This window comes from Trichechus manatus, unplaced genomic scaffold (genome assembly GCF_000243295.1).
Source record: "Trichechus manatus latirostris isolate Lorelei unplaced genomic scaffold, TriManLat1.0 scaffold00008, whole genome shotgun sequence".
In the NCBI taxonomy this organism is placed as follows: Eukaryota; Metazoa; Chordata; class Mammalia; order Sirenia; family Trichechidae; genus Trichechus; species Trichechus manatus.
The window spans coordinates 27,092,733-27,105,358 of NW_004443944.1; the positions used below are offsets into that span (position 1 = coordinate 27,092,733).

The 12,626-nt window shown below is 39.8% G+C and overlaps 1 protein-coding gene across 1 annotated transcript in view; it reads left to right on the plus strand.

Moving 5' to 3' along the window:
• The window catches only part of MROH8 (maestro heat like repeat family member 8), an 84,685-nt gene that overhangs the window by 40,998 nt on the left and 31,061 nt on the right, over positions 1–12,626 (plus strand). Inside the window, exons 9-11 of the mRNA XM_023724784.1 lie at positions 6,940–7,075; positions 8,503–8,621; positions 9,705–9,857. Coding sequence (XP_023580552.1) covers positions 6,940–7,075; positions 8,503–8,621; positions 9,705–9,857 — 408 coding nt within the window. The remainder of the gene's footprint in view (positions 1–6,939; positions 7,076–8,502; positions 8,622–9,704; positions 9,858–12,626) is intronic.

Below are 12,626 nucleotides of genomic sequence, written 5' to 3' on the forward strand. Positions count from 1 at the left end.
TCTTCAGACAAAGATTAGACTGGACTATGGGACATAAAATGATACTCGTGAAGAGTGTGCTTCTTAGCTCAAGTAGATACATGAGACTAAATGGGCAGCTTCGGTCTGGAGGTGAGATGATAAGGCAGACAGGGTCGAGAGCTGGTTGAATGGACACAGGAAATCAGGGTGAAAAGGAGGAGTGTGCTAATGTTTTGACCACCTCCCATGAATCACGAATGTTCTTAATGGCATCTAGAATGATGAATCCTTTCCAGAAGGTTGTGCCTGAGAGAATAGGGAGGCCTGAGGAGCGGGAGAGAGATGGGAACTGCTAGTTGGTGGAACAGTCAGAACACACGCAACATTTATCAATTCAGTTAGCTGTCTTATACGCGCACCATTTGTAGCGCCCCAAAACAATCATAATACGAACATCAGAGGTCACTGATCACACACTTATGCTCACCAAAAGACATCACCAAAAGAGTAAAAAGAGAACCTACAGACTGTGAAAAAAATTTTGGCTATGACATATTTGACAAAGGTCTAATCTCCAAAATCTGTAGGAAAATCTCACACCTCTACAACAAAAAGACAAATAATCTAATTAAAAAATGGGCAAAGGATATGAACAGACACTTCACCAAAGAAGACATTCAGGGAACTAACAGATACGTGAGGAAATGCTTGCAATCGCTAGCCATTAAAAAAAACAAACCCATTGCAGTCGAGTCAATTCTGACTCGTAGGAACCCTATAGTGACCCTATAGGACAGGGAAGAACTGCCCCATAAGGTTTCCAGGGAGCGGCTGGTGGATTCAAACTGCCGACCTTTTGGTTAGCAGCTGAGTGCTTAACCACTGTGCCGCCAGGGCTCCAATAACTAGCCATTAGAGAAATGCAAATCAAAACTACAGTGAGATACCATCTCACCCCAACATTACTGGCAAGAATTAAAAAAATAAAAAACAGAAAATAACAAATGTTGGAGAGGTTGCGGGGAGATTGAAACGCTTATGCATAGCTGTTGGGAATGCAAAATGGTATAACCGTTTTGGAAAACAATGTGGCACTTCCTTAAAAGACTAGAAATAGAAATACCATACGATCCAGCAATCCCACTTCTAGGAATATCCCCTGGAGAAATAAGAGCCATCATACAAACAGACATATGCACACCCATGTTCATTGCAGCATTATTCACAATAGCAAAAAGATGGAAACAGCCTAAGTGCCCATCAACAGAAGAATGGATAAACAAACTATGGTACCTACACACAATGGAATACTGTGCAACAATGAAGAACAGTGATGAATCTGCAAAACATCTCACAACATGGATGAATCTGAAGGGCATTATGCTGAGTGAAATAAGTCAATAATAAAAGGACAAATACTGTATGAGACTACTATTGTAAAAACTCAGAAGTTTTACACACAGAAAGAAACAATCATTGATGGTTACAAGGGGCAGGTTGGGGAGGGAAAAACACTAACTAGATGGTAGATAAGTGGTGACTTTGGTGAAGGGTAAGACAGTACACAATACTGGGGAAGTCAGCATAACTTGACCAAGGCAAAACCATAGGAGCTTCACAGACACATCCAAACTCTGTGAGGGACCGAGTAACTGGGACTGAGGGCTGGGGACCATGGTCTTGGGGGACATCTAGCTTAATTGGCATAACATAGTTTATAAAGAAATTGTTCTACATCCGAGAGTGGTAAGTAGCATCTGGGGTCTTAAAAGCTTGTGAGCGGCCATCTAAGATACATCTACTGGTCCCATCCTAGCTGGAGCAAGGAGAATGAAGAAAACCAAAGACACAAGGAAGATATTAGTCCAAACGACTAATGGACCACAACTACCACAACCTCCGCCAGACTGAGCCCGGAACAACTAGATGGTGCCCAGCTACCACCACTGACTGCTGTGACAGGGATCATGATAGAGGGTCCCGGACAGAGCAAGAGAAAAATGTAGAACAAAATTGAAATTCACAGGGAAAAAAAAAAAAAAAATACTCTACTTGCTGGTCTGACAGAGACTGGAGAAACCCCAAGAGTATGGCCCCCAGACATCCTTTTAACTCAGTACCAAAGTCATTCCCGAGGTCCATCCTTTAGCCAAAGATTAGATGGGTCTATAACGCAAACAATAACACATGTGAGGAATGTGGTTCATAGTTCAATCATGTATACAAGACTAAATGGGCACACCAGCCCAAAAGCAAAGATGGGAAGGCAGGAAGGGACAGGAAAACTGGACGAATGGAGACAAGGAATCTGGGGTGGAGAAGGGGAGAATGTTGACACATTCTCACCTAAAGTGCACACACACACACACACACACACACACACACACACACACACAAAGATCATAATCACAGATCACCATAACAGACATAATGAAAAAGTTTGAAATATTGTGAGAATTACCAAAATATGATACAGAGACCCAAAGTGAGCACATGCTGTTGGAAAAATGGCGCCAGTAGACTTGCTTGACACAGGATTGCCACAAACCTTCAATTTGTAAAAAATGCAATATCTGCAAAGTGCAATAAAGTGAAGCACAATAAAATGAAGTATGCCTGTAAATACTCAATTAAATCTTTACTGAATAAGTGTAAGTCAGCTCGTGTTCTCTTCTCTGCTTAAAAGCCTCTAATAGCTTCCTGTTTCACTCATAATAAAATCCAAAATCCTCACAATATCCTGTAATTTGCTATACTACCCCGCCCCCTCCCCATCTACCTCCTGTTTCTTTTCCTCTTGTTTACTTTGCTCCAGCCAACTTGGCCTACTTGTTGTTCCTTAAAAACACAAAACATGCTCCCTTCTCAGGCCCTTTGCACTTGTTATTCTCTTTGCCTGGTACCCTCATGTCAGTATTAGTGAAGTCTTCCCTGACCATTTTAAAATAGAAATTCCTATTCTCTGTTTCCTTCCCCTGCATTTTTCTCCATCATAGCATATATAATATATATCACCATTTGAAACATAATATATTTTTCTTATTTATTTTACTTATTGTTTATTTTCTGTTTCATCTAACTAGAATATCACGTCCATGAGTAGGGATTTTATCGCTTTTGTTCACTGCTTATATCCCTGTGCCTGTCATAGTTGCTGGTTCATAGTATACACTCAATGTTTGTTGGTCTTAACTATTTTATTTTGTTGTTGTTGAGAATATACAGAGCAGAACATACACCAATTCAACAATTTCTACATGTACAGTTCAGTGACATTTATTACATTCTTGAAGTTGTGCAACCATTCTCACCCTCCTTTTCCGAATTGTTCTTCCACCATTAACAAACTCACTGCCCTTCAAGTTTCCTATCTAATATTTCCAGTTGCTGTTGTCAGTTTCACCCCATATAGATAGTTCTTTAAAAGAGCATAACGCTCAAGGCAGGTGTTCTTTACTAATTAATCTGTTGTTTAGTTTAAAGAAGACTGCAGGGAATGTATTTGGTTTAAAGTTTAAAGGTTATCTCAGGGCAATAGTTTCAGGGGTTCATCCAACGTCAGTGGATCCAGAAAGTCTGGATTCCATGAGAATTTGAAATTCTCTTCCATATTTTCCTCCTTTTGATTAGGATTCTCCTATAGAATCTTTGATCAAAATGTTCAGTAATGGTAGCCAGGCACCATCCAGTTCTTCTGGTCTCATGACAATGGAGGCAGTTGTTCTTGGAAGCAATTAGCCACACATTGCACATCCTCCTCCTGTTCCTGACTCTCTTCCTCTTTCGCTCCAGGCGAATAGAGACCAGTTGTTGTACATGACACTCAGTGTTTGTTGATAGAATGAACAAAGGTTGAATCAAATGAATAAAAGATGTTACAAAACTTTATGTATTTGTTACTTTGTTTACCATAAATACATTATAGAGGCTGTTGTTCACAATATTTCACAAAAAGCTACAGAAGAAATTTCTTTTCTGCCTCAGTCCGAGGAACAATTTTACTTCCTCTGTGTGGCTATTTGCTTCTTACAGACAGTGTGAATCATATTATACAGGACACTTATGTACCTCTACATTAGCCATGAGAAGGTTCAGATCCTAGATGGCCTACCTCAAACAGATGATGACTGTGCATTTTGCATACTAACCAAATTTCTTAGCTTCGTTTATCTTTCCTACCTTCATTTTTTCTATTTGCTCTATTCAGCATTTATATTAAATTGCATTTCTTTTTCTGGTATGGTTTTTGTCAGTCACCTTACATTATTTTTCCAAACTAAGGCAGGATATGAATAAATTTTTTAAATAGTATTAAATGCTATACCTCAACTTTGCGTATACCTTTTTCACTTAGCAGAATAGCACCTTTTCCTATCTTATTGTCAATTCATTAGATACTTGATGTAAAAATGGCATGGCAGGGGTGTCTGACCTCCTCTAACTTCACAAGCAGGGAGGAGAATAATTAGCAGCAGCCCAAGGCTGATTTCTATGAGGTGGAGGTCAGACATACCTCCTTTCTTCAACCTTTTTACCAATTCTGACACTAGCTGTCCCTCCCACGGCACTCTCTACTTCTCTGCTTAGTTCGATCATTTGTTGCAGTGGCCACACGGAACTCACAGACGATACGCACAGTTATGGGGTTTATTAGGAAGTAACAGGTTACCATTCAGGATCAGGACCAACTCAGGATACAGCTCTTCGATCAGGACAGCCTCTTCTCAACCTTGCCCGCATGCAGGCTCAGCCCCTTGGCCTGGCCTCTGCCCTGGTCAGGCAAGTGTTACACAGCTCTTTGGCTCTGCCAATAAGTGCCCAAGGACACCATACTCTGCCAGTAAGCTTCAGCCTGAAGGTGCTCAGCTCTCTTGCTTTGTGGGTCGACTCCGTGGGTGGGCACCAGGGCTTCAAACGGGTTCAGTCACGGCCAATGAAGCAAAACCAGAACAGACTTGAATTTTAAAAATTTGGGTGAACCACCGTTCAACTGGGGATTGGACCGGCCCATAAAATAGAACAGGATTAATGAAGCACAGCAGTCCAGGGATAAGGACTCGAAGGCAGGAGGGGACAGGAAAGCTGGTGATAGGGAACACAAGGTTAAGAAAGGACAGTGTTGACATGTCATGGGGTTGATACCCATTGTCATGGACAATATGTGTACTAACTGTTTAATGAGAAACTATTCTGTTCTGTAAACTTTCATCTAAAGTACAAAAAAAAATATTATCTATGTGAGAACAAAATGACAACAGCAACTCAAAAGGTTTTATGGGAAGCCTAGGGGACAGTGAGTTGAAGACAATGAATGGTAATGGAATAATTTGGAAAAGGATAGTGAGAATAGCAGCACAACTGGAAGAATGTAATCGATGTCACTGAATTGTACATGTAGAAATTTTTGAAATGGTATATCTTTGGCTATGTATATTTTCACCAAAAAAAAAAAAAAAGGTCTTCCAAGGTCAAGAAGGGAGAATGTTGACATGTCGTGGGGTTGTTAACCAATGTCATGAAACAATATGTGTACTGACCTGTTTAATGAGAAACTATTTTTTCTGTAAACCTTCACCTAAAGTACAATTAAAAAAAAAAATTGGGGTGAACCAGAACAATAACTGGAACGGGAAAAATTATGAGTTTAAGCCCTGGAATGGGTGACTCAGAAGAGGCATCGTGAGCCCTTTCAGGAGCCTGATGCAGGAGATTGGATCATTGGCAGAACAGTGAAGAGTGATAGACATTCAAAGGGGCACAGACAGAAACCGTCTTTGAATGAGGTACCACTGCTACCCACTCTGCTGAAAGTCCAATGGGCAAGAGATTTGGTTGCTGCCCTTGTTTTCTAAGAGGGAGATTAAGCTTCTAGCAGGGCTTTGACCTGTAATTTTTCCCATTCTGGTTATCGTTCCCCTTTACTACCCAGATTTTTAAAATTGGGGTCTGTTCTGGTTTCGGTTCATTGGCCATGACAGAACCAGGCAGAACTGATTAGAAGCCCTGATCAGCACACCCACTGTAACCACCTTGCTCTATGGGCCAGGAAGCCCACTGTACCTTCTTGTGCCAGTCTCCTGGTTCTTACTGTTTCACACCACTGTCACTCTTGCTACTGCTGGGCCACTCTCTCTCGCTGTCTTCTGTGTTACAGCTCCCTTTCTCTGTTTCCTGGGTCTAGGACATTCTTAGCACAGGGACCCTGGGTCCAAAGGATGCACTCCACTCCCAGCTGTTCTTGGTAGTAGTGAAGTACCCCTTTCCACCTCTGGGATGGCTCATTTTAAGCCTAGCGGGATGACAAAACTAACCAATCCCCTTGTTAGGGTTCCATACACCTTATTTGTATGGTCCAACCCCCGCAAGGGTGCCGTGTACCTTGTTTGCATTATTAGCAAGGTGTACAATCCCCTTGATGGGCCACAAGCACCTTATTTGCATAACCCCACCCAATCTTTTGGTGGGAGTTACAAGATCATCGCTAGAAAGGTCGTATAAAAGTGCTCCATCGTGCCGCACTTGATTTCTTATAGTTGTATTCATGGAATAGCTGTACCATAATTCTCTTTACTGTTATTAGGCAATTATTTACAATATGTGGTCTTTAAAAACAGGTCTAGAGTAAACATCTTCATGCACAAAATTTTTTACTTTTCAGATTGTATACTTAGGTTAGAATTTGCCCTATTTAGAAACCCTATAGGGCAGTTCTACTCTGTCACATAGGTTGCTGTGTCGAAAATCAATTTGACAATGCCTAATAACAACAACAATAACAACAACGCCACCTGCTGGCTATATTGTGTCTACACATGTTAAATGTTAACCCTAAAGAGATCCATGGGTTGAATATAACCCTTGCCCTTCTCTTGAGTTGGGAGTAGAAGTGGGATAACTTTGCAAAAAATCAAATCTAAAGCACTAAATTCTAAATACACATGTATTCTGATGTCATATTTCTTTTTCCTTCCTAATTAGCTTCCACTTCGGTTCCAAAGACTTGGACACCTGGTGGCCCTCATGGCACTGCTATGTGGGGACCCACTGAAAGAGGTGGCCGAGGAGGCTGCAGAGGGCACACACCACCTGCTGCATATCACCATGAGGTTGAAATGTAAGGCGCTGCTGAAGGCAATCAGGCCCTGAATAAGTTCTCTAGCACAACACAAGCACAAGCCTTCCTTGTTCCCTAACTTCCCATTTTCTAGAAAGACTTTAAGTACTGTAGTTAATACAGAGAAAGGGTACATGATTAAGCAACAATGGCTCAATAATTATGACACTGAATCAGACCCATCACTGCCAGCCATCTGCACGGCTATAGTGTTGGAACGGCTAAACGCAACCCTATGAATGTTTATTGAGTACTTACTTGGGATCCAACAGTAACTACAACACAAGTGGTCCCAATCCTTACATTATGATCTATTGGGAGAGTCAGACAATCAAAGAGTCAACAGATAGCTATGTTATTATAAATAAAGATAACTGAAAAAAAATACAGGGGCCAAGAGAATCAAATTTAGTTGTGGAGTTCAGCAAAGGCCTTTCAGAAGATAATCTGAAGAAAAATGAGCAGCTAGCCAGGTGAAGAAGTAAGAAGAGTATATTAGGTAGAGGGAGCAGGACAAGCAAGGGCCCTTAGCAGGTATGAGATTGAGGAGTTTGAGAAACAGAGAGAGGGCCAATGTGTCGAGGAATGAATCCCTGACTCCCACAGTTAGAAGAGACCTCAGAAGATACCTAACCCAGCATCCCTTCTAGTGTTTGAATCTCAGTCTACTCCATTCCCCACCAAGTAGTTGTCCCACCTGGGCTTGCTCATCCCTAGGAAAAGGAAGCTCTGTGCTTCCCAAGGCAACAGTCCCATCTCTGGGCAGCTCTGAGTATGAGAAATATCTACCAAGATATACAGTTAAGGAAATAGAATTGATTGTTTATGAATGTTTACTGTTCTAGGGATGCATCAGTGAACAAGACGGACAAGATCTCTTCCCTCAATGAGCTCATTTTCTAGATGAAGAGACAGTTTCCTCAACCAAGTCCTCAAAGACTTCCCATGGATAAATTTCTAGTGAATATGAGATCACAGTAAAACATGAGAAAAACAGCACTATGAGAGAGTGTTGGCAGACACAATAATCAGCAAAACTAGACACATAGAGAGTTCTAATACTGGAATTATCAGATGCAGTACAAAATTGGGCAATTTTATGTCAGGACCTAAGCTTCGTGAGACCCCTCAAGAATCCTCACCAATAGGAAAAATGGGTAGCGTGTTTTGGTTGTACTCCCAGATTGTTCACAAGGTCTTCTCTCAAAAAATGTTTATTTCTTTTTCTTTGTGCTCTTTTTATATATGTCTCCAACAGAGGGGAAACAAATCAGCCTTCAGATTAACACATATCCTCTGCCAGACATTTTTGTTCAGGTGCAAAAGAGTGAGACATTGGGGTCTGCTTCAACCTAGAGATCAACCAAATTTGCAAAATCAAGGAGAACTAAGCCAGAAAGTATTAATGTTTCATATTTTCTTTTCAGATCTCACTCATGACAAGAAAAATCACCAAAGCTTGCGGAAAGCAATGAAAAAATGTCGAGAACTCCTACAGCTCTACAATACTAAACAGTTCTACAGTTGTCCCTCCAAAATTGCCCAGGTAGTTAGAATGGCTAAAACTATAAAGACTGACAGCTTCAAATGTTGGCAAGGATAAAGGAGCAACCAGAACTCTCAGACATTCATGGGAATGTAAAATGGTAAAACAACTTTGGAGAAAGTTTTGGTAATTTCTTATAAACTAAACATTCAAGATAGCCCAGACAATTTGCTGTCTAAACATTTTATAGTTTGGAGAGGATGCACCATGTTTGTGACTCTTTAGACACCTTGCCTTATTAGTTTAGTGGTTTAGGTCATCCTGCCAGTTTAGATTTCTCTAGACTAGCTCTACTCCCACTGATGGCTCTCCTGACCATAGCCAGCCTCTTGCACATGTGAACCCTTGTCACAAAAAGGAGTTGAAAGAGGTCATAGTTGATCCAATAAGCTGTATACTCTTAATACATTTATTCTTTATCCAACAATATTTATTAAGCATCTACTAGGTGCCAGTTACTATGTTAGGGGTTAGGGAAAAAAACAAAACCTACGGATCTTACTGACATAGGTCTAAGTTATCGAGTAATTTAATCTCTCTTTGCCTCCGTTTCCTCATCAGTACAATAAGGATCTGTAAAACTTGGGATAACTCAATTGTTGTGAGGGTTAAATGAGATACTGTATGTAAAATGCTTTGCTTAGTATTCATCACATAGTAAGTGCCCAGTAAATTTTACCCGTGGTTATAGTCATGTGAAAGACCTTGTACACTGCCAAGTGCAATGAAAAGCAGATTAGCACATTCTTTTAATGTAGTATTGACTCCACACAAGGTATTTTACTATTCCTGGGAACCTGTCAGCTATATAACATTAGAGCCTTTCCTTTACTCTCATTCCTATGAAAGTGTGACACTTTCTGAGTAATAAAGCTGAAAGTCTGAGCTGTAAAAGGCCATGCACAGACCCCATCTGTGGACGTTTGGGTTGCTTCCAGTTTTTCACTGTGGTAAACGAGACTGAAAATAACAGCCTTGTACATCTTTGTGCACTTCTCTGTTAACTTAGAAGCTATTCCTTGTGCATGGTTCTTTCTATCATACCTTATTTCTTGGAGGTTCATTATCCCTAAATAATTTCAGGTCTTCGAAGTTTTTCTCAATTCACATGAGCTCTGCCAGTTTGTAATGACTACACTGGACGGCCTGAAAAATGTGAGACATCCCTGCACTCAGCAATCAGCAGGAGAATTACTGATAACACTGGTGAAAAATGCAGAATCCCGCTTTGAGAAGGTAAAAAGCTCCGTGGCCATTTCCAGGGCTTGAATTACCAGCAAGACCTCTCCACTCCTGCAGCTAAAGAGGTCTCTTCTGGTATTCCTGTTCAGCTGAGAACAACCACTGAAGGGGCCAAGATCAGAGCCTTAGGCCATTTGGTTACATACATTTATCCAGTCAACAGGCGTATACTGAACCACTGCTGTGTAAGCACCAGGGAAGATTTTAAAAATCTAAGGTGTAGCCCGTATTTTCCAGAAGAGATAGGTTTCTGAGGAGAGATAATTAACACATATGAAAATGGTAACTTCAATTTAGATTTTCATTTAGGTGAATTAAAAATGTCAAATTAAAAAGAAAAAAAAAAAAAAAAAAAAAAAAAAAAAAAAATCAAGCCTTAAGCGATTCTAGAGGCGACAGACTTAGTAAGCTTAAAATCCAGAGAATTTATCTAAAAGTATCTAGAAGTGATACTTCAAGAAATAGCAATATATCATTTAGAAATGCAGAGAGACACTAAAGTGCTGAAAGGGAGGAAAGTAGTTGTCTCTGGAGAGCAGACCTGCTGGGGAATAAGGAGGAAAGAGCCTTGAAATACCACTGGTTCCCTAAGTGCTTCAAAGAACACCCAAACAAAATTGAAGTTCTTCCAGCAAAGATTAAGGGTAGGGGCAGAAGAGGCTGTTGGGTAGGAACCAGCAGTGTCCTGCCATAGTACCGAAGCATTGTTGGTGGAGTACGTTGCCTGTTTTCAGTTTATTGCTGTTAGAAACAGCTCTGTAGTAAACACCTTTGTTCCTGTCTCCTTGGGCACAAATGGAATATTTCTCTAAAGTAGATAATGAGAAGGGGAGTTGCTGGATTGTAGGATATATACATTTAAAATTTTAATAGATATAGCTAGTGGCATACCTAGGGGGTTGAGGGTGGGAGACTTCCACCCTGGCAGGGAGAAGTATGTTATCATTGACATTGTTTAGGATTGATGGCACGTGATTATTATAAAAAGCAGACTGACTTTTAGTTGGTTTTATTACTGTTTTTAAATTCGTTACAAACACTGAATCTCTTTATTGCCTGCACCCAGAGTGGATCACTCCATCCCCCCTTACCCCCCACACGCGTACCTTGGTATGTCACTGGATACTGCCATATTATCAGTTACCTCCAAAGTAACTGTAGCCACTCCCAGCAGCAGTATAGAGGAGTACTCATTTCTCTACTCCTTCCTGAACTCTTAATAGTATCACAATTTAAAAGTTTTGCCAATTTTATAGGTGAAAAATGGTATCTTACTGTTGTTTTAATTTGCGTTTCCCTCATTACTAGTGAAGCTGTTTTCATAATTTCATGTTTATTGGATGGAAACATAAATCAGTACTACTTTTCTGAAAAACAATTTAATAGATCTTTTAAAGATTAGTCATACGCATTGCTTCCTAGATTTCACTTCTAGGAGTCTATTCTAAGGAAATAATCAGAAATGTAAAAAAGATATATATACAAATACATAGCAGTATTACTTATGATATGAAAAACTAGAAAAAACTGAAATGTCCAACCGCCTCATATAGTTAAGTAAATTGTGTGTATCCATATGATGTGATACATGTAGCCACTAAAAACTATGTTTATGAAAAGTTTACGTTAACATCAAAATGGCTTTCCCCACGGAACAATTTATTTTTATGATCAGGAAAAATATTTTTCAAGTCATATTCTAAGCAATGTAAATTGATCTGATTCTTTAGACAGTTTAAGAACTTTGAACTTTTCCCACCTTTACCGTAGAAATCCCATGCCTTAGAATTTATTAACTTAATTTCAGGAAATAATTTTTTAAAAAATGAATGGTTATATACACAAATAATTTTTTGCAACAGTATTCATATAATTTTAAGAAAGACATTGAAATCTAGTGTACATTTTTTATTTCATAGATGAGAAAAACTGGGGCCCAGAGAAATTAAAGGATTCCTCTAGTGCCACAATAGTAATTGGTGACAGAGCCAGGAGTCACATAAAAAGAACTCACATATCTTAATTATCTGCCTAGTGTGCTTTCTACTAAACCAGTCTCCCTCACACTATGCCAGTGGTGAATTATGGGCAAAAGGGCAGCCATTAAAAGTTATAATTATAAAGGCTAAGTGAGCACATGGGAAGTGAATATACAATAATAATGTTAAGTGAGAAAAAGAAAGCAGAAAATTGTATACACACTGACTATGACTATATAAAAGCATAAATCAATCCTATGACTAAAAAAACCATAAGAGCTACAAGGAAAGATACATGGTAATGTTAAGGTGAGGGGTTACATGTTTAATATTGAAAAGCATTTTATAAATAAAAATAAACTTTCATAACCCTTTATTCCCTTTATGCTTGAAAGAGCAGGAAAGTACGCTTAATACCAAAAAGAAAATCTTTCAATAGATAGTTGGGTACACACCTGGAGCCCAGATGGTGCAACAAATGTGTGGTTATAATTTGGAGTTCCTCCCAATCCACGTGGAGTACACCCTAAGTCAGACTTTAGGCTGCCCCTCTTATCTGGTCTCCACACTTCTTCCTTTCACCTCTCTGAGGGCCCTTAGAATTTCCATCAAGATCTGAAGCCATGAGTCTATGAGTGAGAGGAATAGTTCAAGCAGAGAAATGACCCCTGTTGGTTTTACCTGAGCATGATAGACATCTTTGAGAGGAGGGCAGGTAAGGGCTACTTGGCCATTCTCAGAGTCTGGGTGGACCCCAAGTTCTTGCAACACTTTTTTTAGTTTG